At 50.8% G+C, this 25,521-nt stretch overlaps 1 protein-coding gene across 1 annotated transcript in view; it reads left to right on the top strand.

Moving 5' to 3' along the window:
- Positions 1–2,327: 2,327 nt before the first annotated feature.
- Positions 2,328–25,521, top strand: part of PTPRN2 (protein tyrosine phosphatase receptor type N2) — a gene marked incomplete at its 5' end in the record, with an annotated part of 714,831 nt that continues 691,637 nt past the window's right edge. Inside the window, one exon of the mRNA XM_081243640.1 lies at positions 2,328–2,424. Within this exon, the coding sequence (XP_081099766.1) occupies positions 2,328–2,424 (97 nt within the window). The remainder of the gene's footprint in view (positions 2,425–25,521) is intronic.

Here is a 25,521-nt window from a genome sequence, read left to right as displayed (position 1 = left end):
CCCCCCCGTGAGCGTCCTGTGTCCCGTCGACAGAACTCGGCCGCGTGGCAGGCAAAGCCGAGGCCAGCACGGTCTGCTCCGCTCAGCGCAGGGCAGCCTCCTGCACCTCCTCGTGGGTTTTGTGCTGCTCCCCATGCCCTGTTGCTACGATTTCCTTGCGGTCCCTCCTGTGCCTCTGGTTCTCCACTTTCCCTTTCTGGGGTGTTTCCCTCTAACTGTGCTGTGACTGCCAGAGTCCTGGAGCTGGGGCCCAGGGGTGACGCAGGACCTGGTTCCGGAAGCCACCGTCAGCAGCAGCCAGGCAAACAAGGAAAGAACGAACCCCTCCGGGCTCTTTCTGGAGCCCGTGTAACGATGCCCGGGAAGGAGCACCACAGCCCCAAGCGGCAACAGTCCTGCAGGGCGCGGGCTCAGGGAGGGGCCTGGCTCCTCTGGGTCCTTCACCAAGGCCAACCTGTAAATGCCCTCGGATTTGCCTGTCAGGCAGGTACCTGACGACAGAGACCTGCATCTACAAGAGGTGGAGTTAAGCCCTTCGGTATCACACAGACGTTGCTGGGCGGTTTCACGCCCCGCCCTCGTGCTTCTGAATCGCTTAACAGCCTGTCACGAATGAGCTCTACCTTCTAGCCTACCCTGGTCTTATTCCCTGTCTTTTCCTGTTGTCAGCAAATGTATCACCAGTCAGCTCTCTGGACATCAGAGGACAGACGTCCTGTCAGCCTCAGGCCTTCACCGGGGTGGGTCTCATGCCCAGAGCGCACATTTGGGGTCAGCCCCATGGGCTTCCATTGCAGATGGCGGGGTGCTCAGAGTGGCTGAGGAATGAGCCTCTTGGAGCCTTTCTCAAACGGGTCTGGGGGTGAATCATCTCAGCAGGTGCGTCCACTCCGGGCGGCTCGTATGCTTTGAGGGGAGAGCAGCATGGTGCTAACGCAGGTCTGGCTGCAGAGAATAACGCAATGAACAAGTCGTGCCCTGAAAAGCCCACTCGCCAGTGCTTTTCCCCAACCTGTGGGCCACCCTTTGTGGGGTGCTGTGGGACCACGATGGATGGTGGCGGCGGCTGCCTCCTGGGGAGGAACGGTGTCCCCACAGGGTGGAGAGCGCTTTCTCTGGGGGGCAGTCCCCTGGGCCGCTGGGCCAAAGAGAAGATAAAACTCCCCACCCACCTGCCTGCCAGGCCAGGAGACAGGAGGAGGAAGTGCTCTCTTGGGTGCTGCGGCATGGAGGGTGCCGAGCAGGGTCGGGAGGCGGACGCGCCTGGGGTCTGTGGGACAGTCAGGCCCAGTGTTCAGTTCCACATGCAGGTGGGCTGGCCGAGCTGTCACCCCCAGCCCCAGCGTCTGGGCAGCCCAGCCTTGTCTGGGGTGGGGAGGCCGCAGGAAGCCTGCCTGGATGAGGGCCCGGCAGGGACCAGGGACGGGCGGGAGTAGGCACAGCTGACCCTGGGGACAGCCACACCAGCCAGCGGAGAGGGGTGACTGAGGGGATAAGCCAGGGTAGGGTGCGGGAGACACCCAACTCAGCCCCGCACACGCACACCGCCCCCCTCCTCTTTCACACATACACAGCCCCCATCTGCGCTGTGCCCAGGTCTTTAGGGAGTGGAAGTCTCCTGGGGAGGAACGCAAGGGCCCCAGCACCCCTTGCTGGACCCTCGGACGGTGGCCCGTGGAGGGCGGGCTACGGGGAGCAGGGAAGGACCCCCGCTGACCCCACCTCAGGGCAGGGACCCCACCTCAGGGCAGGGTCCCCACTGTGGAATCCTGGCCCCGCTGTCTGGAGCTCAGGGCCGCAGCCCCCGTCCCCGCTGACCCCGCAGGTTAGGCTCCCTCAGCCCCTTCTCCCCAGACTGAGGACCCCCACACCCGCAGACCCTGCGCGGCTCCAGCCCCTTCCTGGGGAGGCCCGCACTGCCAGCTGCAGGTGCGCTTCAGACTCAGGCCGTGGGCCGGCGTGCGGTACGGGGTGGGCGGGGGCTGGGCGCCCGCAGGGGCGGAGAGGTCGAGGAAGCCGTGGGACGCAGGCGGGCCGGGGAGGCTCGGCGGCCACAGGGCAGCAGGAGGCCAGGGGCTGGGCACGGGGGACTGGGCGCCCGCAGAGACGCAGCAGCGCTGTGGGCCAGAAAGGCCGGAGCACGTTTCGCAGACCCCTCCCCGCGGGGTGGGGGCGGGGAGTGGGCGTGGCCGGCGCGCGGGCGCGCGGCGTGTCGGGGGCGTGGCCGGGCGTGTCGGGGCGGGGCCGGCGGCGCTGTCCGGTGCTGAAGCCGCGGCAGCGCCGGGAGCGCGAGGAGGGGCGGCCGCCATGGACTGAGCTCCGCCGACATGGGGCCGTCGCTCGTGCTGCTGCTGCTGCTGCTGCTGCCGCGCGCCCCGCCCGCCGCCCCCGCGCCCCGCGCCCGTCCGCTCCCGGGGCTACTCGGTGAGTGGGGGTCGGGGTCTGGGTCGAGGTGGGGGAGGGGCTCCCGTGTGACTGAGGGGAGCGGCGGAGGGGGCCCGAGTGGGGGCGGGGGGTTCTCGGTGCGAGAAGGCGGTGTCGGGGGCGCCTGGGAAATGAGGGGCGGGGGGGAGGAGGTGAGGGCCGCGCGGGCGTCGCGGGTCCGCTCGTGCTCCCCCTCGGTTTGCGGTCCCCAGCGGGCGCGGGGCGGTGGGAGCGCGCTCTGCGTGGGTGACCCCCGCATGGTCGTGCCGCGTGCGCCGCGGGCCGCGCCGGGGGGCGGGCGGGTCGCCCGGGGGGGCGCGGGGCCTTCGCTTCCCCGGCCTCTGTCCGCCGCGGGGTCCTCCCCGCCCCGCGCGGCCTTCTCCCCGCTGCCAGCGCTCGCAGTCGCACGGACATTTTCCTGCTGTGACGGGAGTGGGAGGGCGAGGGTGGGAAGCGCCACGGGGAGCGCCCCGAATCGCCTTCCTGCAGGCGTGGCCTTTGATACTCCGCCCCGGGAGCAGTTGGGCCCCTCCCTCCCGCCGCGCTCATCTTTGTGTGCAGGAGGCCTTCCAGCCGCCGGCGTGCCCGCGGCTTCAAGGCCGGAATAAACGGTGCTACAAGACTGAGCGCAAATCCAGGTCCAGGGTGGTGGAGGGGGCCTCGCTCCGCCGCCCGCCGCCTCCTCCTGCCTCTGGTCTCCTTGGGCTTCGCTGTCCCAAACAAACGGAAACTGCAGCGAGCGGTGGACAGGCGGTCTCCCCAGGCTCCTCGCTAATGCGGCCACTTGCCCTGAGTCCCCTGAGTCCCTCTCTGCTTTCCGGGTCTCCACACGCACTCCCTGGCCTGGTGGGCAGCGTCCTGGTCTGGTGGGCAGCGTGGCACAGTTGGAGGCAGAGCTGGATCCAGGAGGAGGTCCTCGCCTGCTGGGGTGGAGTCCTGGGGTGGAAGGGTGTGTCTGGTTGGCCACATCCTGGGGTCCTGTTGTCAGAGTCACCTCGGGCCCTGGGGGCCGCTCCATGCACAGGTGAGCCTTGCCAGGTGAGCCCTGCTTGGGGAGGCTTCGGGGCCTGGCTCACTCTGCCTTGAGCTCCAGGGCCTTGCCCCAGATCAGCAACAAAGGCCGAGCTGCGCGCTGGTCTGCTTTTGCTGGGCTGTGTTCCCTCCTTTGTCGGGCCGGAACTGGCATATCACCTCACGTGAGAGCTGTTTGCTCAGCTTGCCAGACACCACCCTCCACATACACACACACGGTCAGGGAGAGCCAGGGTCAGCTGACACTGGCCAGTCAGTGTTGCAGGGAAGACAGCTTCTACGAGATGAGGGGGAGGCTGGTCCTCGACTACTCTCTTTCCTTTGTAATTGCCAGTTCATAGCATTTTTCAGAAATCGTAGAGAAAGGAGGAAGTGGGGAGGGGGTGGTAGCTCAGGGAGGGAGCAGGGAAAACCTAGGGCCAGACACATGTGAAGAGAAGAGAACCGCTAAGCTGCCCAGGACAGCACTGCCCGACACAGCAGTGGAGTTCCAGCTACAAGCAAAGTCGAGTCGTATCACTGAGAAGGGGTGACTTATTCTCCCTCTGTTCACGATGTGGCCCAAGGGAGCCTCCTGGATGCAGTCTTGATGTGGGACAACATTAGGGGCCCAGGCATTGTTAGAACTGTCTCAGGGACTCCAGGTGATCCGTTTAACCTGCTGTATCCAGGGATGATTGGACACTGCCACGGCAGTGTATACAGGTAGTGAGATGGAAGTGTGGTCTTCCCATCTGGGGCCCCAACCCGGGGTTGCATGTAGCTGTGTCTACCTATGTAGGCTCCCAGTGTTCTGTTCACCCAGCCTTATGACCGTGCGCCGTCCTCACCCGGAGGGCTGCTGCCTTATCCTCAGGATTCACATTCACAGTCTCCAGAAGGTGCACGGGGAACCGTGGTCACCCATGAAAGGCATGTGCTAGTATTTTTCTCTTTCTCAGCCATCTGGATCTTGTTTGTTAGTGGTCACACCAACTACAGTGTCCAAATAACGATGGACAGGGAAAGATGCACCCAGAGACCTTAGATCTGGCCCCAACCATGTCACTTGTACCTGTTTTTTTATTTAGCTCTTCACACTCAACTTCGCGTTAAGGCCTATACGACACATGGTTCAAGGAGATAACACGTTTTTGCTGCTCACTTGCACCATGAAGTTGTAGGTTAGAATGAAGGGTCAAATGTCACCAAGACCTAAGACCAGTTCTTTTTGCACCAGATGCCTTGCCTTGAGTGAGGGGCCTCTTCACATTTAGACAGTGAAGGAGCTCTTGTTGAAACCCTGGGTTGACTAAACTACCACGTCTGAGTTTAACTTCATTGCTCTGAGCCACATGCCATGGCGAGGCCTTATTTCCACAGCAGCTGATGGCAGCTTCCCACTGACAGTGGATGTCGCACCTCTCCCTTTCTCTTCAAGTGCACCCTTTCCACCTTTATCACTTTAGCTTCCTGACCTTGCACCACCCATTCTGCCGATGTCTTTCTGGTGCAAAAGGCTCCCTTATGGCACATGGTGTCCCATTATTTGTGACACTGTTATCAGAGTTGAATGGGGCAGGAATAAGGCACCCCTTCTCAATGATATGACTCAACTTTGTTTGTAGCTAGAACACCATTGCTGTGTCGGGCATTGCTGTCCCGGGCAGCTGAGTGATTCTCTTCGTATAAGTCCATCTTTGGGTTTTCCTTCTCCCTCCCTCTGCCTTTCCCTGTGATTTTACAAAGTCCTTTTGTTCAGGTGCTCAGTACTTTTTCCATAAGGCTGATGCGAATGTGAGCCTTTTGTCTTTAAGCCATTCTTCAGTTACAGGGAGGCCAGTTTGTGAACCTGCTCCGGCAGCCTCCATGTTTAAGGGCAGTCATGTTAAAGATCCTCCTCTTTTGCTAAAGAAAAATGAATTTCCTTTGCCAAAGGACAGAGTCAACCTTTCGTGCAAATTTTGCTTGGAGAATCCAAAGTCAGGCCTACCCAGTGCACCTGGCTTTGAAGATGGGCGGCTGTTTCTTTTTCCTCCTTTGTTTTTGCCTCTCGATTTGCCCACACATAGTTTTCATTCGCTAGTGAGCCCACTCCCGGAGCAGGAGTCAGCTTGCTTTGTCACCTCCATGGCATGACGTTTATTTTTAAATCAAAGCATCCTTCCTGCCACAAAAGCACAAATCCATCTTTGCTTCTTGGGGCCTGGAGCTGTTGATTTTGTTGGTTGTATGATGATGAGCAGCCTGCTCCTCCCCCCGAGAGAGCCCTGCTGCCTTCTCTTTGGCTGTGAGCCTTTCTCTGCTTGTTGTTTCCTCCTCCTCCTGCTCTGGCTCCTACAGCCTCAGGTGCTGGTTGATGTCCCCATGCAGAAGGATTGGGGCACAGGGAAAACCCCAGGCTTCCGGAAAGGGGAGGTACCAGACAGTGGGCTCACCCACAGATGCAGAGGCGTTGGGTGGAGCTGTGGTGCGGCTGTCTCCTGTGTCCAGAGACGGCAGTTAAATGTGTCAGACTCAGGAGGAATGTGTAGGGAATTACAGAGGTTTTTAGATGGCTTCCTCTCTGTGCTAAGCTTAGCTGTGCATCTCAGCATCTTGCATCTCTTCTTTTTGCACCTGGTTACCAAGATCACCATCAGTGGTACCCACCAAGGAGGTGCAGGGGGTGTGCTAAATTCATAGTAGTCTGCTTTCTACTTTCCTCTCGGTGGTGGTGCTGCTCTCCGCTGATAATGTCTGTACGCCATGAGATGTGCAGACTTGCTGGATTCCTGGCTTCCCGTGAAGAGGGGCAGTACCAGCACAGTGACCCTGCGGCTCAGGCCGGATGGAACCCAGGGCTCATCACCCCAGGGCGTATGGTTTGATGAACTCTGTGGCAGTCATTGGTTCTTTTACGTGATAATAATTTATGCATTCTGAGTTTATTTTGTTGTGTGTTTTACATGCAGTATTACCTAACTTGAACATGCAGTTATTCATCCACTTTTCTTAGGATTTTTGGAAGTTAGGAATATGGGGTGAGGAAGTGGAGTGAAGTGTGGAGAGCTGGGGTCAGCTGAGCTGTCATCACGCATGGTCTTATCAAGAAGGGTTTCCATCACCACGACCTCTTGGAGCATTACCTTAGAATTTCAAGATATTTTATGAAAGGGTGTTGGTAACTAAATGTGATCCAAACTAAAAATAACCCTCTGGCTTTGGGTGGTAGATATTTAAGATATGCCTGGTTATGTGCAAATATTGCTAGTTTAAGGATTCCTTATGTGTGGAGAGGTGAAAAAAAGCTTAAGAAGTGGACAAAAAGGGTTTTCATCTAGATGTATCCCAGTAGACGTAGGCCTGGTGAGGCTCAGCTAACTAAGAACCTATCTTATCTCTTCTGACAAGACGTTCCATTTCCTGAGAAAGCAAACAGTTGAATTCATGGCAGACAACTCTCTGTGCCACACAAAAGCACCTGGCAGCTGTTTTCACATTAGTCTAAATTGACCTTCATAAATGTAGACCCAGCTGGACTTACTTTTCAAGTCTTGGTTGACAGGAGGCCAGAGAACTGAAGGAGCAGAAAACAGTCAATGCCCTTTTCTGCTGGCTGGAAACAGAGTGTGTGGAAGGAAGAAGGAAATGTTTTCTTTTAACTCGTGCTCTAACAACTTGGCCATGATCACTACTCAAGTATCTAGGGCAGGAAGTGAAAAGAGGTGCGGTTTTCCTGGAAACACTCATGGTCACATGTTAAGTGACATTTTCGTTTGTTAGTTGTGGTAAGTGGGTGGCTCCCATGTTAGCCAGAGAAACTGAACTTTGGGCTAGAGGTGCTGATGTGTGAAACATCAGGGCCTATATAATGGCCTCTGTGTGTGACGTGCAGAAATAAGGAAGCTGTTGAGGGTTTTGTGATGATCACTTGGCGTTACCTCTCCTGTGTGGAGGTGGGTAAGAGGGCATTTGGTTTACTTATTTTGTGTTTATCTGTTCTCTCCAGTCGTATTGACTGTGATTCAGAAAACACAAACACACGCCCTCTCAGCCTGTGTGACTAGTAGTGGTTTCCGTGAGGGCAGTTGGAGGGTGTGATGGGCTGGAGGGGATGAGCTAATAGTTATAAGACAGATTGGGGTGATTTCTTTTTTTAATCTAATTAAAAATGATCACACAGTGAAATGGAGTTTTCCTTTTGGTATATGGTTCTATGTATAGATTCCAGTGACAGGAGGTAGCACAGTTCCATGACCCCAACACTGCCCCGTGCCCTCCCTCTGTCCCTTGAACCCTGGCAACCCCGGGAGTACTCTACATGTGGTTACGTGTACGCCCCCGAATAGCTTTGATAGGTAAGCGTTTCTATCTCTATTTCACAGATGGAAACACTGAGACTTGGAGTGGCTAAGAAGCACGCTGTAGGACACCCAGTGCTAGGATTGGGTCCTGGGTCTCTGACCTTTTCCAGCAGATGACCCCAGGATGGGGCAGGGACACCTCTGTAGGATGCAGGTCCCAGCAGAAGGATTCTGTGTGATGTTAGAACTTGTCCCTCCAATTCCACAAGAACAAGGACATCTGGGGCAGGGGACATTGATTTTCCAAGTTGGGATTTGTTCTGAGTGTCAGATTCAATTATTTGGTTAGCTGTTCTGGGGAATTTTGATGTATGGAGATGGATGATTTGTTTCTGGACACCTTTAGCCTTCCCAAGATGGCAGGAGTGCAAGTGCCACCGTAGCATTCACAGATTGATGTGTCCATAAACTCTGTTCAGAATGCCTCTGGGTTTCCATCTGCTTTTTAAAATGTAGTAAAATACAAACTCCAAAGAAGCTAGCTCTCATCTGAGACTTGTTACACCAAACAGTTGACTTCGGAGTAAGGCATGAAGGAGGGCTTACTTTCATAAGAAAAACTTAAGAGTGGGTTCCGTCTAAGCTTGACATTTAGAGTGGCAGACAGGCAAGGGATGGGGCATTCTGGTCACTCATTATTCTTTCCTGAGGTGTGCTGGCAGGTAAGAGAATGAAGCTCCCCGCATGTGGCATGAGCAGTCTGTGTCACTGCGTGGTCCTAAAAGCCCATTTCGCAATGTCCTACGTATACAGTACAGAGGGTGTGTTTAGAAGTTTGTTTGGCGGAAGGAATTTCCAGAAGGAAGGCTGAGCTGGCTGCCGAAGGGAAGAGGACTTTACGTTAATGGTGCAGGTCAGTTCTGACTCCAGCAGTGACATATAGTCAACTCGTAAATGGACGGAGCAGCCATTAAAGTTGGCCCTGGGAGGCTGATGCTTTTTCCATCTGGGGCTGTGGCTTTAATCCAGCTCAGAGCAGTAATTAACCTGAGGTACGGCTTGAAGCCAATTCAGTGATATGTATGTTCTCTGAAATAGCTGGTATTTTAATGGCACCAGACGAGGCAGACCAGCGAAAGAGCACAATTTCTCCATGGTGGGTGGGAATGGGAATCTGGAGAAGAAGCAGCGCAGGTTGCCGTCCCCCGGCCTTCCCGTCTCAAGCCGTTTTCTGTCCTGCAAAGGCACGTTGCTTTTACCAAAAAATACTTCGGGTCTTCTTGAATCGCCTTTTCTGCTTTTGCCTGAAAATAGGCCGAGGTTCAGATCACCAAACTTCCATCTGAGTTAAGTATTGCCTAAGCAAAACACAGGGAAGTCCCAGGGTCAGTTCTGGGAGACCGGGGCCCAGCCCTGTGACTGAGCCTTCCGCAACCTCATACCTGTCTCCCCAGGGCATCCTGGTCCCTGATTCCATGACATGGTCCACGTTGAACCAAGAGAGGATTCTAGTAGTTTCCAAACACGTGGTGGGGACTGAGTGGATATGGGTCCAGGACAGATTACATGAGAAAAGATACCATTTCAGGGGGCATGTGACTGACTGAGGGCCTGCCACATCTTTCCGTCTGATAATCTTTACAGTTTGCACGCACAGTAGGAGTCAAGAGAAATGAAAGTACTTCACCTAAGCCACTCTGAATTTATACCATGGGAAAAATACCTAATTCTGTGTGTGTTTGAGAAGATTTTATGAGATGGTGGGAGAGCCCTTGGTAATGGCAGTCCTAGTTGTAACCCTACTTGGTTTTAGAAGCTCCAGGTTTCTCCAGCTTGGTGGCCAGACAGGGTGGAATATTGTTATTATTGAAAACAGTGCGACTTTGCTGAGTCCAAGTCTCAGCTGAATTGACTACTGACGTTTTTGCAAAAGCATTACCATTTAAAGTAGTAATATAGGGAATTCCATGGCGGCCCAGTGGTTAGGATTCCGTACTTTCGCTGCGGAGGGCCCGGGTTTGATCCTTGGTCAGTGAACTAAGATCTTACAAGCCTTGTGGCACGGCCAAACAAACAGAAGTCATATGATGTATGTTTTTTAATAAGCATATTTAAAAAACAGTCACCAGCCCAACTAGGATGCATTCCTCATTATATTGTAACAATGAGAACAAATAACGGTGATAACACGTCTGCAGGTTATGTCATCCCTTCAAAGAGCTTAAGGCCCTTGAAAGAGGGCTTAAATAATAGTCATACGAATTCTTACACGTTTGAGTGGAGAGTGTAATAAAAAGGGATGGTCCATACTCTTTTTCAAACACAGTAAACACTTTCTTTTAAATAATATTTAACTATTTGATATTTGATAAATGCAGAAATCAGAGCACTTCTGGGGGTATATTTGACAAGCCTAGTTGGTACTGTTTTTCAGTGTCTGGATTTTTGTGTCGTCACCGAAGCATTAACATGTTTGACGGTGGAGACTGAAGGCCTCACACGTCTCGTAGACGCGTTGGGTTCACACGCAGCCCTCGGGACCCAACTTGCTGAGCATGTCGGCCTTCTGCGCCTGACACAGGATACGGCGGCCGCCCTGCGAGGGCACCACACGCAGCGTCCACGGCAGCCCCGCCGGGCCCGGCTCTCGTGGAGAGAGGGCTCCCCCAGCGCGGGGCTTCCGAGTCCACCCCCGCCTGCGCCGCTCACCTGGGGATCTTCTGTGCCGCACGGTCTGTCGCAGAAGCTGGCCGCGGCGGTGACGGTAGCCGCGGAGCGGGGGCCTCGCTGCCCCCGGGTCCGACTCTGCTGTGTCTCAACTGTGGGCCCTGGGCTCAGGCCTTCGGATTTGGGACCCGGGGTGCGTGGTCCTGGCACCACCAAGTCCCCTCTGGTGTCCGGCGGTCACTGCAGGCTGTCCCTCTCTGCTTGCCTGTGTGGCTCCGCGGGCCACCCCCATCCCCGCCCTCCCGAGGGGAGCCCGGTGACTCTGGCCGGTCGCCTGCCCTCTGAACTGCAGTCTGAGGGCCGAGTCTCGCCGCCCCGTGTTTGGCAGGCCCGTGGGAAGGCAGGTCTTCCACCTGCGTGGGCTGTCGGATTCCTGCTGCGTGGTATCTGCTGGGCGCTGGTCAGGGCCCCGGTGTGTTGCTGTGCTTTGCTCCCCAGGTCCACCCTTTCTTCCCCACAGCCTTTTCTCGCAGAGGAAGGACGGCGGGGACAGGCGCTCCCCCGCTCTGCTCCTGGTTTTCGTCCGGCTCCTCAGGTTCTGGGGACCCGGCCCATCGGTGGGCGGTGGGAGGTCAGGAGCTGAGCTGGCTGTCTTCCGCCTTGCCTGACCGTTTCTGCCAGGGACGAGCCCTGGTGCCCCGCAGGTGAGCGCGTGTGGCGAGCGCGTGTGGCCGGTGGCTCGCTGCCCCGCCGCCCCGCCCAGAACCCCCCCCCCCACGAAGGTCCGACTTTCCCCCGTCCACGGTCCCAGCTCTCCACTCCGGGAGCTCACTCCCAGCCCTCTCCAGGCTGCACCCCACTCCTGTCCTTGCCGGGGGTCCGCCGCGCGTCCCTCCCCAGAGGAAACCGCAGCGCGTGTCTGTGGGGAGGGGAGGCAGAGGTGCCAGCGGGATGTCCCGTGGGGAGCAGACGGTGAGGCTGGGGTCCTGGTGGAGCCCTCCTGGGGGGGGCACGCCCTGGGCCTTGCCCAGCAAGGATTCCAAGTTCTTCGCCCAACTTCTGTGTCACACCCAGGGCCTGGAATATGCTTTAAAAAAAGGCTTTTGGCAGAGTGTAGGTGGAATAGGGAAACTGTGGTATCAGAAGCCAAGGCTTCCATCTCTTGCAGAACCAGGTGTGGGCTGAATTTCTCTGACAGGAGCCAGGCAGGGTGCCTGTGCAGGGTGGCCCAGCCCCCGGCTGTGCCAGCGTCTGTTTCCCCGGAAGTGGCCATGCCACCAGGCCTTGGGTCTCCTGTTTGCTTTTGTCTTGTTTGGGGCAAGCACTTCAAAGGTCACGTCAAGTGCGCACGCTGAAAGCCCAGAGAATGCTCTTTTATGTGAGTTTTTCATCACTGGGAGTTTAAGCAGGAGGAAGCATTTTGATGACTTGAGTAAAGAAACCTTTTTTAAATGGAAAAATTATTTCTCAGAATAAAGATTAGATTCTTAGTTTAGTCTGCTAGGAAGCCAAATCACTTATGTTTTATCTGTGATAATTTCTTTTTTTTTAATTTTTGCATTTTATTTTATTTTTTATACAGCAGTTTCTTAGTAGTCATCCATTTTATACACATCAGTGTATACATGTCAATCCCAGTCTCCCAGTTCATCCCACCACCACCCCCCCGCCCGCCACTTTCCCCCCTTGGTGTCCATATGTTTGTTCTCTACATCTGTGTCTCTATTTCTGCCCTGCAAACCGGTTCATCTGTACCATTTTTTTAGGTTTCACACGTACGTGTTAATATACGATATTTGTTTTTCTTTTTCTGACTTACTTCGCTCTGTATGACAGTCTCTAGATCCATCCACATCTCTACAAATGACCCAATTTCGTTCCTTTTTATGGCTGAGTAGTATTCCATTCTGTATATGTACCACATCTTCTTTATCCATTCGTCTGTCGATGGGCATTTAGGTTGCTTCCATGACCTGGCTATTGTAAATAGTGCTGCAGTGAGCATTGGGGTGCATGTGTCTTTCTGAATTATGGTTTACTCTGGGTATATGCCCAGCAGTGGGATTTCTGGATCATATGGTAATTCTATTTTTAGTTTTTTAAGGAACTGTTCTCCATACTGTTCTCCATAGTGGCTGTATCAATTTACATTCCCACCAACAGTGCAAGAGGCTTCCCTTTTCTCCACACCCTCTCCAGCATTTGTTGTTTGTAGATTTTCTGATGATGCCCATTCTAACTGGTGTGAGGTGATACCTCACTGTAGTTTTGATTTGCATTTCTCTAATAATTAGTGATGTTGAGCAGCTTTTCATATGCTTCTTAACCATCTGTATGTCTTCTTTGGAGAAATGTCTGTTTAGGTCTCCTGCCCATTTTTGGATTGGGTTGTTTGTTCTTTTAATATTGAGCTGCGTGAGCTGTTTATATATTTTGGAGATTAATCCTTTGTCCATTGATTCGTTTGCAAATATTTCCTCCCATTCTGAGGGCTGTCTTTTCATCTTGTTTATGGTTTCCTTTGCTGTGCAAAAGCTTTTAAGTTTCACTAGGTCCCATTTGTTTATTTTTGTTTTTATTTCCTTTACTGTAGGAGGTGGATCAAAAAATATCTTGCTGTGATTTATGTGAAAGAGTGTCCTTCTGCTAACCTTGGGTTTGGTTTGTTCTTCTTTCTCTAGTTCCTTTAGGTGTAAGGTTAGATTGTTTATTTGAGATTTTTCTTGTTTCTTGAGGTAGGCTTGTATAGCTATAAACCTCCCCCTTAGAACTGCTTTTGCCGCATCCCATAGGTTTTGGATCGCCGTGTTTTCATTGCCATTTGTCTTTAGGTATTTTTTGATTTTCTCTTTGATTTCTTCAGTGATCTCTCGGTTATTTAGTAACGTATTGTTTAGCCTCCGTGTGTCTGTGTTTTTTACGTTTTTTTCCCTGTAATTGATTTCTAATCTCATAGCGTTGTGGTCAGAAAAGATGCTTGATATGATTTACATTTTCTTACATTTACTGAGGCTTGATTTATGACCCAAGATGTGATCTATCCTGGAGAATGTTCTGTGCGCACTTGAGAAGAAAGTGTAATCTGCTGTTTTTGGATAGAATGTCCTATAAATATCAATTAAATCTATGTGGTCTATTGTGTCATTTAAAGCTTCTGTTTCCTTATTTATTTTCATTTTGGATGATCTGTCCATTGGTGTAAGTGGGGTGTTAAAGTCCCCCACTATGATTGCGTTACTGTCGGTTTCCTCTTTTAGAGCTGTTAGCAGTTGCCTTAGGTATTGAGGTGCCTCCTATGTTGGCTGCATATATATTTATAATTGTTATATCTTCTTCTTGGATTGATCCCTTGATCATTATGTAGTGTCCCTCCTTGTCTCTTGTAACATTCTTTATTTTAAAGTCTATTTTATCTGATATGAGTATGGCTACTCCAGCTGTCTTTTGATTTCCATTTGCATGGAGTATCTTTTTCCATCCCCTCACTTTCAGTCTGTATGTGTCCCTAGGTCTGAAGTGGGTCTCTTGTAGACAGCATACATATGCGTCTTGTTTTTGTATCCATTCAGCAAGCCTGTGTCTTTTGGAGCATTTAATCCATTCACGTTTAAGGTAATTATTGATATGTATGTTCCTGTGACCATTTTCTCAATTGTTTTGGGTTTGTTTTTGTAGGTCCTTTTCTTCTCTTGTGTTCCGCACTTAGAGAAGTTCCTTTAGCATTTGTTGTAGAGCCGGTTTGGTGGTGCTGAATTCTCTTAGCTTTTGCTTGTCTGTAAAACTTTTGATTTCTCCGTCGAATCTGAATGAGATCCTTGCTGGGTAGAGTAATCTTGGCTGTAGGTTCTTCCCTTTCATCACTTTAAGTATATCATGCCACTCCCTTCTGTCTTGTAGAGTTTCTGCTGAGAAATCATCTGTTAACCTTATGGGAGTTCCCTTGTATGTTATTTGTCATTTTTCCCTTGCTTCTTTCAATAAGTTTTCTTTGTCTTTGATTTTTGCTAATTTGATTACTATGTGTCTCGGTGTGTTTCTCCTTGGGTTTATCCTGTATGGGACTCTCTCTGCTTCCTGGACTTGGGTGGCTATTTCCTTTCCCATGTTAGGGAAGTTTTTGGCTATAATCTCTTCAAATATTTTCTCGGGTCCTTTCTCTCTCTTTTCTCCTTCTGGGACCCCTATAATGCGAATGTTGTTGTGTTTCATGTTGTCCCAGAGGTCTCTTAGGCTGTCTTCATTTCTTTTCATTCTTTTTTCTTTATTCTGTTCCACAGCAGTGAATTCCACCATCCTGTCTTCCAGGTCACTTATCCGTTCTTCTGCCTCAGTTATTCTGCTGCTGATTCCTTCTAGTGTATTTTTCATTTCAGTTATTGTATTGTTCATCTCTGTTTGTTTGTTCTTTAATTCTTCTAGATCTTTGTTAAACGTTTCTTGCATCTTCTCGATCTTTGCCTCCATTCTTTTTCGGTCCTGGATCATCTTCACTATCATTATTCTGAATTCTTTTTCTGGAAGGTTGCCTATCTCCACTTCATTTAGTTGTTTTTCTGGGGTTTTATCTTGTTCCTTCATCTGGTACATAGCCCTCTGCCTTTTCATCTTGTCTATCTTTCTGTGAATGTGGTTTTTGTTCCACAGGCTGCAGGATTATAGTTCTTCTTGCTTCTGCTGCCTGCCCTCTGGTGGATGAGGCTATCTAAGAGGCTTGTGTAAGTTTCCTGACGGGCGGGACTGGTTGTGGGTAGAGCTGGCTGTTGCTCTGGTGGGGAGAGCTCATTAAAACTTTAATGGGCTTGTCTGCTGATGGGTGGGGCTGTGTCCCCTCCCTGTTGGTTGTTTGGCCTGAGGCGACCCAACACTGGAGCCTACTTGGGCTCCTTGGTGGGGCTAATGGCGGACTCTGGGAGGGCTCACGCCAAGGAGTACTTCCCAGAACTTCTGCTGCCAGTGTCCTTTTCTCCATGGTGAGCCACAGCCGCCCCCCACCTCTGCAGGAGACCCTCCAACACTGGCAGGTAGGTCTGCTTCCGTCTCTATGGGGTCACTGCTCCTTCCCCTGGGTCCCGAATCGCACACTACTTTGTGTGTGCCCTCCAAGAGTGGAGTCTCTGTTTCCCCCAGTCCTGTTGAAGTCCTGCAATCAAATCCCGCTAGCCTTCAAAGTCTGATTCTCTAGGAATGCCTCCTCCCATTGCCAGACCCCCAGGTTCGGAAGCCTTAAGTGGGGCTCAGAACCTTCACTCCAGTGGGTGGACTTCTGTGGTATGAGTGTTCTCCAGTCTGTGAGTCACCCACCCAGCAGTTATGGGATTTGATTTTATTGTGATTGCGCCCCTCCTACCATCTCACTGTGGCTTCTCCTTTGTCTTTGGATGTGCGGTATCTTTTTTGGTGAGTTCCAGTGTCTTCCTGTCGATGGTTCAGCAGTTAGTTGTGATTACAGTGTTCATGCAAGCGGGAGTGAGAGCACGTCCTTCTACTCCGCCATCTTGAACCAATCTCTGTGATAATTTCTAATGGTTGTTTATTCCTAACATATCATAATGAACTTAGATTTTAATTTACCCTCATCATAGAAGATGTGGATGCGTACATACAGATGTATAACCAAGATGGTGTAAATGACATTGCTGGTGTGCTGTAAACCATTGTACGGAACTCATATGACAACCAAATGTCTAGGAGAATGGACCAATGCAATAGCAAAGGAACAGTCTGGGAATGAAAACCTTGTTAGTAAAAAACATAGTAAGTGTGTACGGGATAAAGAGTATCAATACTTAGCAATGAAACTAGATCCTGCTTGGTTACATCTGTTTTGTCTCTGAGAAGAAGTAGTTCTGAAAGAATATCTTGATTTAGTGCTCTTCTGAGAAGATAAAAATGTGCAATCAAGCTGAAAATTTGGATATTTATGTAGATATGCCTGTTCTTATTCTCCAAAGGTTTTGCGGGAGTGAAATATAGACGTAAAACCCATTTTACGGCGCTAGGAGACTACATTATTGACATATCAGTACGTTAATTAAGCAGTCTATTGGTGATGTTAAAAAGTGATATGTTTGGTCTAAATTGATATTGTTGAAGAATATGTAACATTTGTTTAATGATGAAATGTTTTCCTTAGGAACTCTGAAAGAACATCAGATATCCAGGGTACATTTAAAGTCAAACACTGGGAAAAAAAGAATATTCCAGATTGTTAGAGGTGATCTTACATAAAATAAGATGTTTCACAAAGATTGTAGAAGATTAAATGGGTCCTAACTCCATAATCAAAGCCTTATTTTGAAAGAATCGATGTGGGTATGGGTGTACGTTTTCCAAATGGTGTAATAGTTCCTCCAGTATATCAAAAGCTGCTGCTTTGCTGTGTAAAATGAATAAAGGGGGAAGAATATGTCCTTTGAAAAAAGGTGGAGGGTTGTTTTAACTTTCCCCTAGAGAAGGGGGTGTGCAGTTCCTTTATGTAACCCAGTGGTTCTCCACTGGGGTCTCAACTGTCTTGGTGACATTTTTGGTTGTCCCAGCTGGGGTGGGAGGTGTGCTGCTGGGACCTCCAGAGAGGGACCTGAGATGCTGAATGAATGTCCTGCAGTGCACAGGATGCCCCCACCCTGGAGGACTGGCCAGAAGGTCAGCCGGGCTGGCTGAGGAGCCCTGATGCAGATGCGGGGGCTTGGGAGGAGCTGCTGGCTGTGTGCTTACCTGCAGGAGAGGGAGAGGAGGGCTGATGGGGGTGGCAGAACAAAGTGTAACAGAAAGAGGTCTTGTCTCCTCTGCATGCCCTCTAGTTCTGGTGCAGTGACCCGGGACTCCCCCGAGAATCTGACCCTGTCACTGTTCTGCTGGAAACCTCGCCTCATGGACGTGGTCCCCACCATGTGTGTGTGTACGTGTAGAGTTATACACGTATGTGTGTATATATTTGCAGATTATCTACATGCTTTACTGAACTAATGCTTACTATAAAACAAATTAAAAATAAATTTAAAAGAATGAGAGATTAAACATTGCCAATGATTGATTATTATTGTCAAAGGTACAGAACCTTTGTGTACTCACTAAAATTATTAATATTGTTTCAGATGCTTACTTTTAAAGTCTTTTCAATCTCAGTGGCTTCAGGGTATAACTCCTGTCTCAAGGCACAATATGCAGTTAGAACAGTGTCCGCCATTAATGATGATATATGTAAATCCATATTTGAAAAAGCCTGGGGGAGGATTTTTAATTTTTCGACTGCTCTCTTGTTGGGTCCTTGGGCCTCACTGTGTCTGACGAGCCCCCACTATCAGGTCATCCCATTTTCTGTGTTGGTGTCATCATTAACAATCCGAGATTCTTTGCAAGAATCCCTTCAAATCTGATTCATATTGTGTTTAGTTAAAATGGATCGCCAGTCACGTCACCGGGCGCACGTGAGCGGCAGCACATCGAGAGGACAAGTGGCAGGCGGGCAGCCCTCCTTCCCAGGAACTCCCGGGCCTGTTGGCCGCGGACCTCGTGCCGCTGCAGACTGAGCCCGTATATCAGAAACACCTAGTTTTCAGTCAGTGTAATGGTGGGCATATCTGAATACATACACTCAGTCATATTTGCTGAATAAATGAATGAGCCAATTATAGACTTTCAGAGCTGGAAAAGATTCCCTGGTCCAGTTTCATCAATTTATAAATAACTTCTAAGTAAGGAGATTCAGACCCGGGGATGTGGTGATCACGAAGCCTCCCAGACTGACCCAGACAGAGCCTGAGGAGGGATACGGGGGGTTCTCTTGGCCTGAAAGTCTTCACGGGCAGAATAAACATAGCCATGAAGTGTGGGCGAACACTTGCTGGAAGTCGGGACACTGGCCCAGTTATTCTTCAAGACTCCCTTCCAGTTACTCTGGGGTTGGACTCTTTTATTTTCAGAAGTGATACTGGAGACTTCCCTGGTGGCGCAGTGGTTAAGAAGCCACCTGCCAATGCAGGGGACATGGGTTTGAGCCCTGGTCCGGGAAGATCCCACATGCTGCGGAGCAACTAAGCCCGTGTGCCACAAGTACTGAGCCTGTGCACTAAAGCCCGCGAGCCACAACTGCTGAGCCCATGTGCCACAACTACTGAAGCCCGTGTGCCTAGAGCCTGTGCTCTGCAACAAGAGAAGCCACTGCAGTGAGAAGCCCATGCACAGCAATGAAGAGTAGCCCCCGCTCTCCGCAGCTAGAGAGAAAGCCCGAGTGCAGTAACAAAGACCCAACGCAGCCAAAAAAAAAAAAAGAATGACTATTTTTCACAAATATACATAATCTTATTTTGAAAATTTCTTGACTATCTGAACATCTCTTCTGGCCTCATCAGCACCCAAAGTTGATGTTTTGTGCATTTCTAGGAAGCAGATTCCCTTTCTTGTCCTGCCCCCCCATTTCTCTGGGTTGGCATAAAAAGCCAGTGAAATACAAAGGACTGTTGATAATCCGATGACTAATTCCTATCAATTATTTTATAAAAGTGGGATGAGGGAAGGGAATACATTTCTACATTATAAGCATCAGATTTTCTTGCTACTATTCATTATGCATCACTCTAACCTCCAGAATAACACTTTATAAAATTCAGATTCTCATTCTAAGAACATTTCAAAATGAGTGAATGACTAGTCTTCAGCTTAGAAAATGTCAGGAAGTGAGGTTTGCTTATTCAGTTGGAATAAAATGTAAATCACTCAGAAAATATAAACTCACATGTGGGAGCTTCCTCTACCGGCACCAGTCAGTGGGCTGAATGACCCATACCATGCTCTCATCTTCATTTAGAAACCACCATTTTCATGTCAGCTTAATTGCTTTCTACTGAAGACCAAATCTAAAGCTATTTCAATGCCAAAGATTCCACAGGGAGTTCTGTGTCCATTAGTGGTGGACTGAGGCGTTTGACTAACCCACTAGAACACAAGAGAATCTGGACAAGGGGTAGGAGATAGAAAAAGAATCAGAGTGAAGAGTTAGGGGTGGAGCTCTAGGAGAAAACAGATCAGAGCATCAGCCAGTTCTGGGGAGGGCTCCCTACTTCCCAGGCAGGGGTCCTTGGAGTGTCTCTGAGGTGCCATTTGGCCCCCAGTGGGCTGTGGACAAGAAGCAGTTCAATGGAGAGAGGACAGGCCTCGCAGGGACAGAGGTCCAGCTGCGAACCATCTTGTCCTGGCTGGACAAGGCTATTGGGGCCCTCAGTCCTTAGTCACCAGACAGAAGCCAGAACCAGGCTTCTCTGGAGGAAGGCGACATCCTTAGAGGTAGCGCCACAGTTCACATTTGTGCCCAGGACTAAACAAAACGACAGTTCACCCTTGAATGGCATGGGTTTGAACTGTGTGAATCCACTTACATGTGGGTTTTTTCCGATTAATACGTTACACTACAATCTGTGGTTGTTTGCATCAATGGACGAGGAACCACAGATACAGAGGCCCAAACGTGGGACTTGAGCATTCGTGGATTTTGGTATCCATGGTGGGTCTTGGAACCAATCCCCCATGGATACCAAGGGACAGTGGTACATTTTGAGGAAAATTCAGATATTTATCCTTTGTCAGGTTTCTCTATTCTCATTATGAACAGAGTGTCGGTTTTCCTCTGAACTCTACGGTTAGCCATGTAGAAAAACCTCTTAGCGCTGCAGCGGACTGAGCACATACTGTGTGCCAGGCCCTGTACTGGGTGCTGGGCGTGCAAACACAAACAAGTCAGTGTCTCCCTGCCCTCCAGAACCTTCCCTGCCTTCCCAAACTGTTACCACACCAGGTTCAACCAGAATGCTGAGATGCCGAGGTTGGCAGCAAAGAGAGGGTTTATTTGCAAGGCAGGCCTCTCCGAAGGCAAGGGGCTCGGGGGTATCTGTGGGATAAGAAATAAAGGAGGGGTCCGAAGCCTGGGAAAAATGGGGAGGGTGGGGAAAGGTGCTTGGGAAAAGGTGCGGGAATCGTAGTTCTGTGCAGGTGTAACTGGGCTACAGGCCTCTGCATGTTCAAAAGGTCACTGAGTGGACATTCACGCAGGCCCAGTTGGAGGGCTGGTGGTCCTATCTTGTCTCAACCAGCTCAGCTCAAACTAGGTGCAGCTGATGCCAAGTTCCTGGAAAACAACTCAGGCAAACATCTTATTGTTTAGGCTACGTGCTGCTTGGAGGACACGTGATCTTAAAACGACCTGGATTAGTGAAGGCGGGTGAAATGGATCTGACTAATTACCCATGGTTTCAGAGCTTTCCCTGTTCCCAGAACCTCTCCTGCCCTCCAGAATCTTCCCTGCTTCCAGAAGATCACCAGGGCTTCTTTCCTGTAAATTCCTAGTGCTTGTTGTATAATGGAATTTTATTAAGTTATTTCACTGAACTGGAGAATTTTCCATGCCGCATACACGTTGTTGGTTTGGGAAGTCCTTATCTGGAAAGGGCTACCCATGTGAGAAGACCTTCATTTGTAAGTTCTACATTTTTTTATTCCACGGATATTTATTTTGTTCTGTTTCCTAATTCTTTCCAGGAAATGGAAGTAGCACTTAACGAAGGTGACGTTTACCTTTTGGGACCCTGAAGAAATAGATGTTTCCCATGTTACTCATTAGCTGTGCTGACAAACATGGGCCTTACTAAAAAATAACAACATGTCAAAACAAACAAAAATCCCAAACCCTGCAACAGGCGGAATAAAAGAAGTGAAAGAGGGAGCCGATTAGAACCTGAAGACTCTGCAGGCGGAGTGTCAGGTCCAGCTTGAAAGCACACCTTGCAAAACGCTTTTGTATGAACGTGGTGGCCCCAGGGAGGGCGTTTGGAAAGGCAGGGCTCCTGCGTCCTGGCCTTCCTCCCCACCTCCTCGTCCTTCATGGCCTCTGTGATTTGTTGTCTGGGTCCTTTGGGGCTTTGCACGGGGTAGCTGCTGAGGTGAGAGAAGAAAGCTCTTCTGTAACGGAGGAGCCGTCCCTAAAAAGATATAAATGTCTCAGCTTCTGTGCTATGAATTGTTTCCTTAGCCACGAACTACCATTGACCTCAATCTAGCAGTTTATAAAGTGTTCCGTGTATCAGCCCTGAGTGGCTAAAAGGTGACCCATCCTCTTTAGGTGCCTCTGCTGACTGGCGGTGAGTTCAAGGGCCTGTAAGGATATTCTCTGTTTCTCTCTGCTCTGTGCTCTCTGCATGGCTTGTGTTTGGAATTGACTTTCGGCTTCTCTGGGCTGTGTCCTAAATTAACAACTAGAAAAAACTGAAAGTGAAGTGTTTGTGGAAAGAAAACGAGAGTGAGAGGAAGGGTTCTTGTCTAGATTTGCACGCTTGGTGGTGCCGGCAGGGGTGTGAGCGCTCAGCTGTCTTGTCCTGACTGCACAGACCAACGTGTGATGCTCGGCGAGTCGTGACCGTCTGGTCCCACGGCCCAGGCTGTGAATGGACAGCATCTGAATCTGCGGTAGATACGTGGCCCGGAGTCGTGAGCTTCCTCTCTTTGACGGCTTTGGTTTGGTTCAGAGGCTGCCCCTGTTTCTGGTAGGTGGGGCTCCAGGTCTTGGGGCAGCACCCCTGTGATAAGACCTGGCGGAGCAGCCCGGGTCCTGAGACCTGAAGACAGTGAAGCAAGAGAGGGAGGCGGGGGTCAGGGCAGACCCGGGCCTCCTGCTTTATGAGTGAAATGCCCTGGAAATGGGGCTTATCACACATTGTTTGCTCTGGGGCAGGAAGGCAACATTACTCTGAGCAGAGGCTTCCTGATCTTTTGAAGCGGGCTTTTCCCATCGCTCTTGTCCTGGCCTGCCCCGTTTGCGGGCCTGGTGCTCTGAATTTTCTGATAGGGGTGAGGTGCAAGGTGGCACTGGCGGACTTAGAATTCAGACTGACCATGTGTGCTTGCTGCTGGAAGCAAGGGGGACAGCAGCGTGGTTTGGGCCAGTGGGAAGGACGGCCAGCGCCCGAGGGGCTTCACAGGCGGTGCGGCCACCATGGTCTCTTGGGTCTCTTGAGAGGACACCTCTTCTGTAGCAAGAATGGCGGGGGCATCAGCGTCAAGTGGGCCTCTGCCAGTCCTCCTCTGCTGGTCCGGGTGATTCTGTTTCTCCCGTCACTGTGAACAGCCAGGCACGTTGTCTGTGGGCAGCGAGCTTAGGTGGACGCACACACACACACACACCGTTCAGTGTTCCCAGGCTTACCAAACTGCCCTCGCCTGGCTCCCCGGCTTCTGGCCCAGCTTGCAGTGACGAATGTCACGTCAGGTCCCTGAGTGTCAGGACGGTGGGGCTGGGTGTGCCCTCTGTTTTGTGGAGGCCCAAACTTGGTTTCTTTCCAGGCTGCTCAGTGAAGATCCAGTTCTTGGAAGTCAGTCCACGCTCCCTTACAAAGCCCGATTTATAGCTGAAACCTTGAGAGGACTGGGGACGTGCGCCCCGGGAGTGACTGGCGTGGATCATTTCCCCTGGGCTGCCCCGAGGATGGGGTCTGAGCACCTGGTGGGGGCGGGGCAGACTTGACGTCCCCAGTGCCAAAGGGGCGACGAGTGACTCGTTTCCATCAGGTCAGATCTGTTCACTTCGAAAGACTTAAAAAAAATTATTATATCCTCTCTTTTTTTGTTGTTAGTGATTTTTCTTTTAAGAAGTGATTGTGGTAGCAGGTGGTAGGGTTTTTTTCTTTAAGCATTTTAAAATTGGAACTGTAAAGATTTGGCAACTTTGTATCAGTTCCCCAAATCTGAAAAAAATGGTTCCTAGTTTGCAGGATTAAAAGAATACAAACGGCTATTTTAAGGAATGTTTATTTTTTTCAGTTTCAGTTTTATTGAGATACAGCTGACATACAGCACTGTGTAAGTTTAAGGTGTACAGCGTAATGACTTGACTTACATATATTGTGAAATGATTACAGTAAGTTTAGTTAACATCTATCATATAGATAACAAGAAAAAAAGAAAAAGAAAAAAATGTTTTTTTCCCTGTGATGAGAACTTTTAAGATCTACTCTCTCAGCAACTTTCAAATACACCACGCAGCAGTGCTCCCCAAGGCCCCTGCGCTGAAGCAGTCTTTCTGTGAAGTGTGACAGGTGAATGAGCTGCTCCAGAAGCATTTGTTGAGGTATTTGTGGTAAGTATCCCAAATTGTGCAGCATAAGTCAGGCATATGATTGACACCAATATTTGAAGCCCCCCTTTCCCTGCAGATTCCCTCGGTATGTTGGAAAAAGGAAGTCGAGACTGAAAGTTGTTTTTTCTCCCAGACCAAGGACCCCAGAAGGAGTTATTTAATGTCCCTATCATTAAATTATCTGTGAGTAACAGAAAAAAAGTAAGGGGTTTCACGATATTATGAGTGACCAAATTATCTGCTTTCTCTGGACCTCAGTATATATACGTAATAAGGAGGTTGAACTAGATATATGTATAGGTATACAATTTATAAACAGTAGTTTTTGATAAGTAAAGGGAGTCACCTCCCTCTGCACGTGTCTTAGTGACAGTCGTGGGCGTAGCTAGCAGCGGGCTGGTCAGCTCTGTGTCCAGGATGACCTGCATACCCACCCTGCACATCTGGGCTGGGGCGTGGCGCCTGGTCCCGGGCCGGGACCTCTCCGGAGCCTCGCCTTCCCCGAGAGCCCCCATGTCTCTGCTCCTCCTCGGAGCACTTTCATCACGAAGCGCCCGCCTCTTGCCTCCATCCTGGAGGCTGTCTTTCCTCCAGAACTTTCATCGGTTAGTCAACTTGGATGTTGGGTTGCCGGCTTTGGGAGGTGGGCCAGGCGGCTCAGCACAGGGCAGGAGCGTGTGCGTGTGTCAGATAATGAGCGAGCCTGGAGGTCTGGAGGGCGCCCACGGAGCCTCAGCCCTGACATTTTACATCGCCATAATGAAAAGCCTTCCTAAAATAAATGCTGCCTGGGTAATGTCTGATCTATTCTGTTTGGAGGGGGAAGTGCAATCGCAGGCACAGCAGCCTCAGCCATCCTGTTTGTCACAGTGACAGGGCAGCCTGGCGAGAGCTCAGGAATCTTCAGGCCTAGAAAAGATGGGAATAAACACCATAAATATCCAGGGAAGCACAGGGCAAGATACATTTCATTCATTCAGTTGGATGAAGGCCATTTGGCTTCCGTTAATTTTTGATCACTTCCATGGTTGTAGTGTTTGCTAATGGACCGGCCAGGAACAGGACTGTCCGGTAACCTGCGAAGACCAGGGGAGCTCTGCCCTCCTCCCACCAGGAGAAAACCATGAGGATGAAAATCCTCTTCTCCTTTGGAGACGTTTGAAGGAAGGAAACCCAGAAGCTCAGAAAGGACGCCAGTTTCACTAGTGCAGGGCCCCCCACCTTTGAAGGTCACAAGCACAGGGATCAGGTGTCCTGGGGTTAAAGGTCAGGGCTGCCCATGCCAGGCGACTGGCTGGGGCTGGAGGAAGGGAGGCGGGCCGTGAGGCTGTGCACTGACCTGGAGAGGGCTCTGCAGCGTCACAGGTGACCCTCTGTCTGATGTTCTTGTCTTGAAGACTCGAGGACCTAGCAGGACCTTCTGATGGCTGTGGTTGATCTTCAGCATCTTCAAGACGATTTATAATCTCAGGGAGAGGTTTTCAAGAGGAGGAAATGGCTCAGACGAAGGAAACTTCTTAGGGGATGGTGCTGTGGTGGATGCCTGGGTTGGGGTCATGTGAGGGGGAGGCCCTTAACACCTCCATGCCTCAGTCTGCTGTCCTGTAAGGGGGAGTTTGTGGTGAGGCAGGAGTCGGATCGTTCCTGTTTATTGTGTGGAGTCCTGACATGACAGAGCGGCATCGGGACCCCCAGCGGCCAGGTGTCTGCTCCCAGGGGCTCCACTTGTACTCTCGGCCGAGGCTGGGGAAGTCTGGTGTCCAGTTAGGGGCCCTCCCCACACTGGGCTTCCAAGGGAAGCTGCACTTCTGTGGACATGGCCACTTAGTGCCAGGCCAGGCAGAGCCCGATGGCCTGTGGGGTGGAGATGAGCAGTTGAGTGGGGGGTGGCTCTCGGCAGTCTGCAAAGCTCCCCTTCCGGATGGCTGTATTGGAAAGTTGCTTATTTAGCTGTTTTGACAATCTATGTCATGTAGCCACAGATATTGCCTGTATGAACTGCGTGTTTGCAGG

The sequence above is a fragment of the Mesoplodon bidens genome, assembly GCF_964165515.1.
Source record: "Mesoplodon bidens genome assembly, chromosome: 9".
Taxonomy (NCBI): domain Eukaryota; kingdom Metazoa; phylum Chordata; class Mammalia; order Artiodactyla; family Ziphiidae; genus Mesoplodon; species Mesoplodon bidens.
This window is presented reverse-complemented; position numbering and strand designations above follow the sequence as displayed.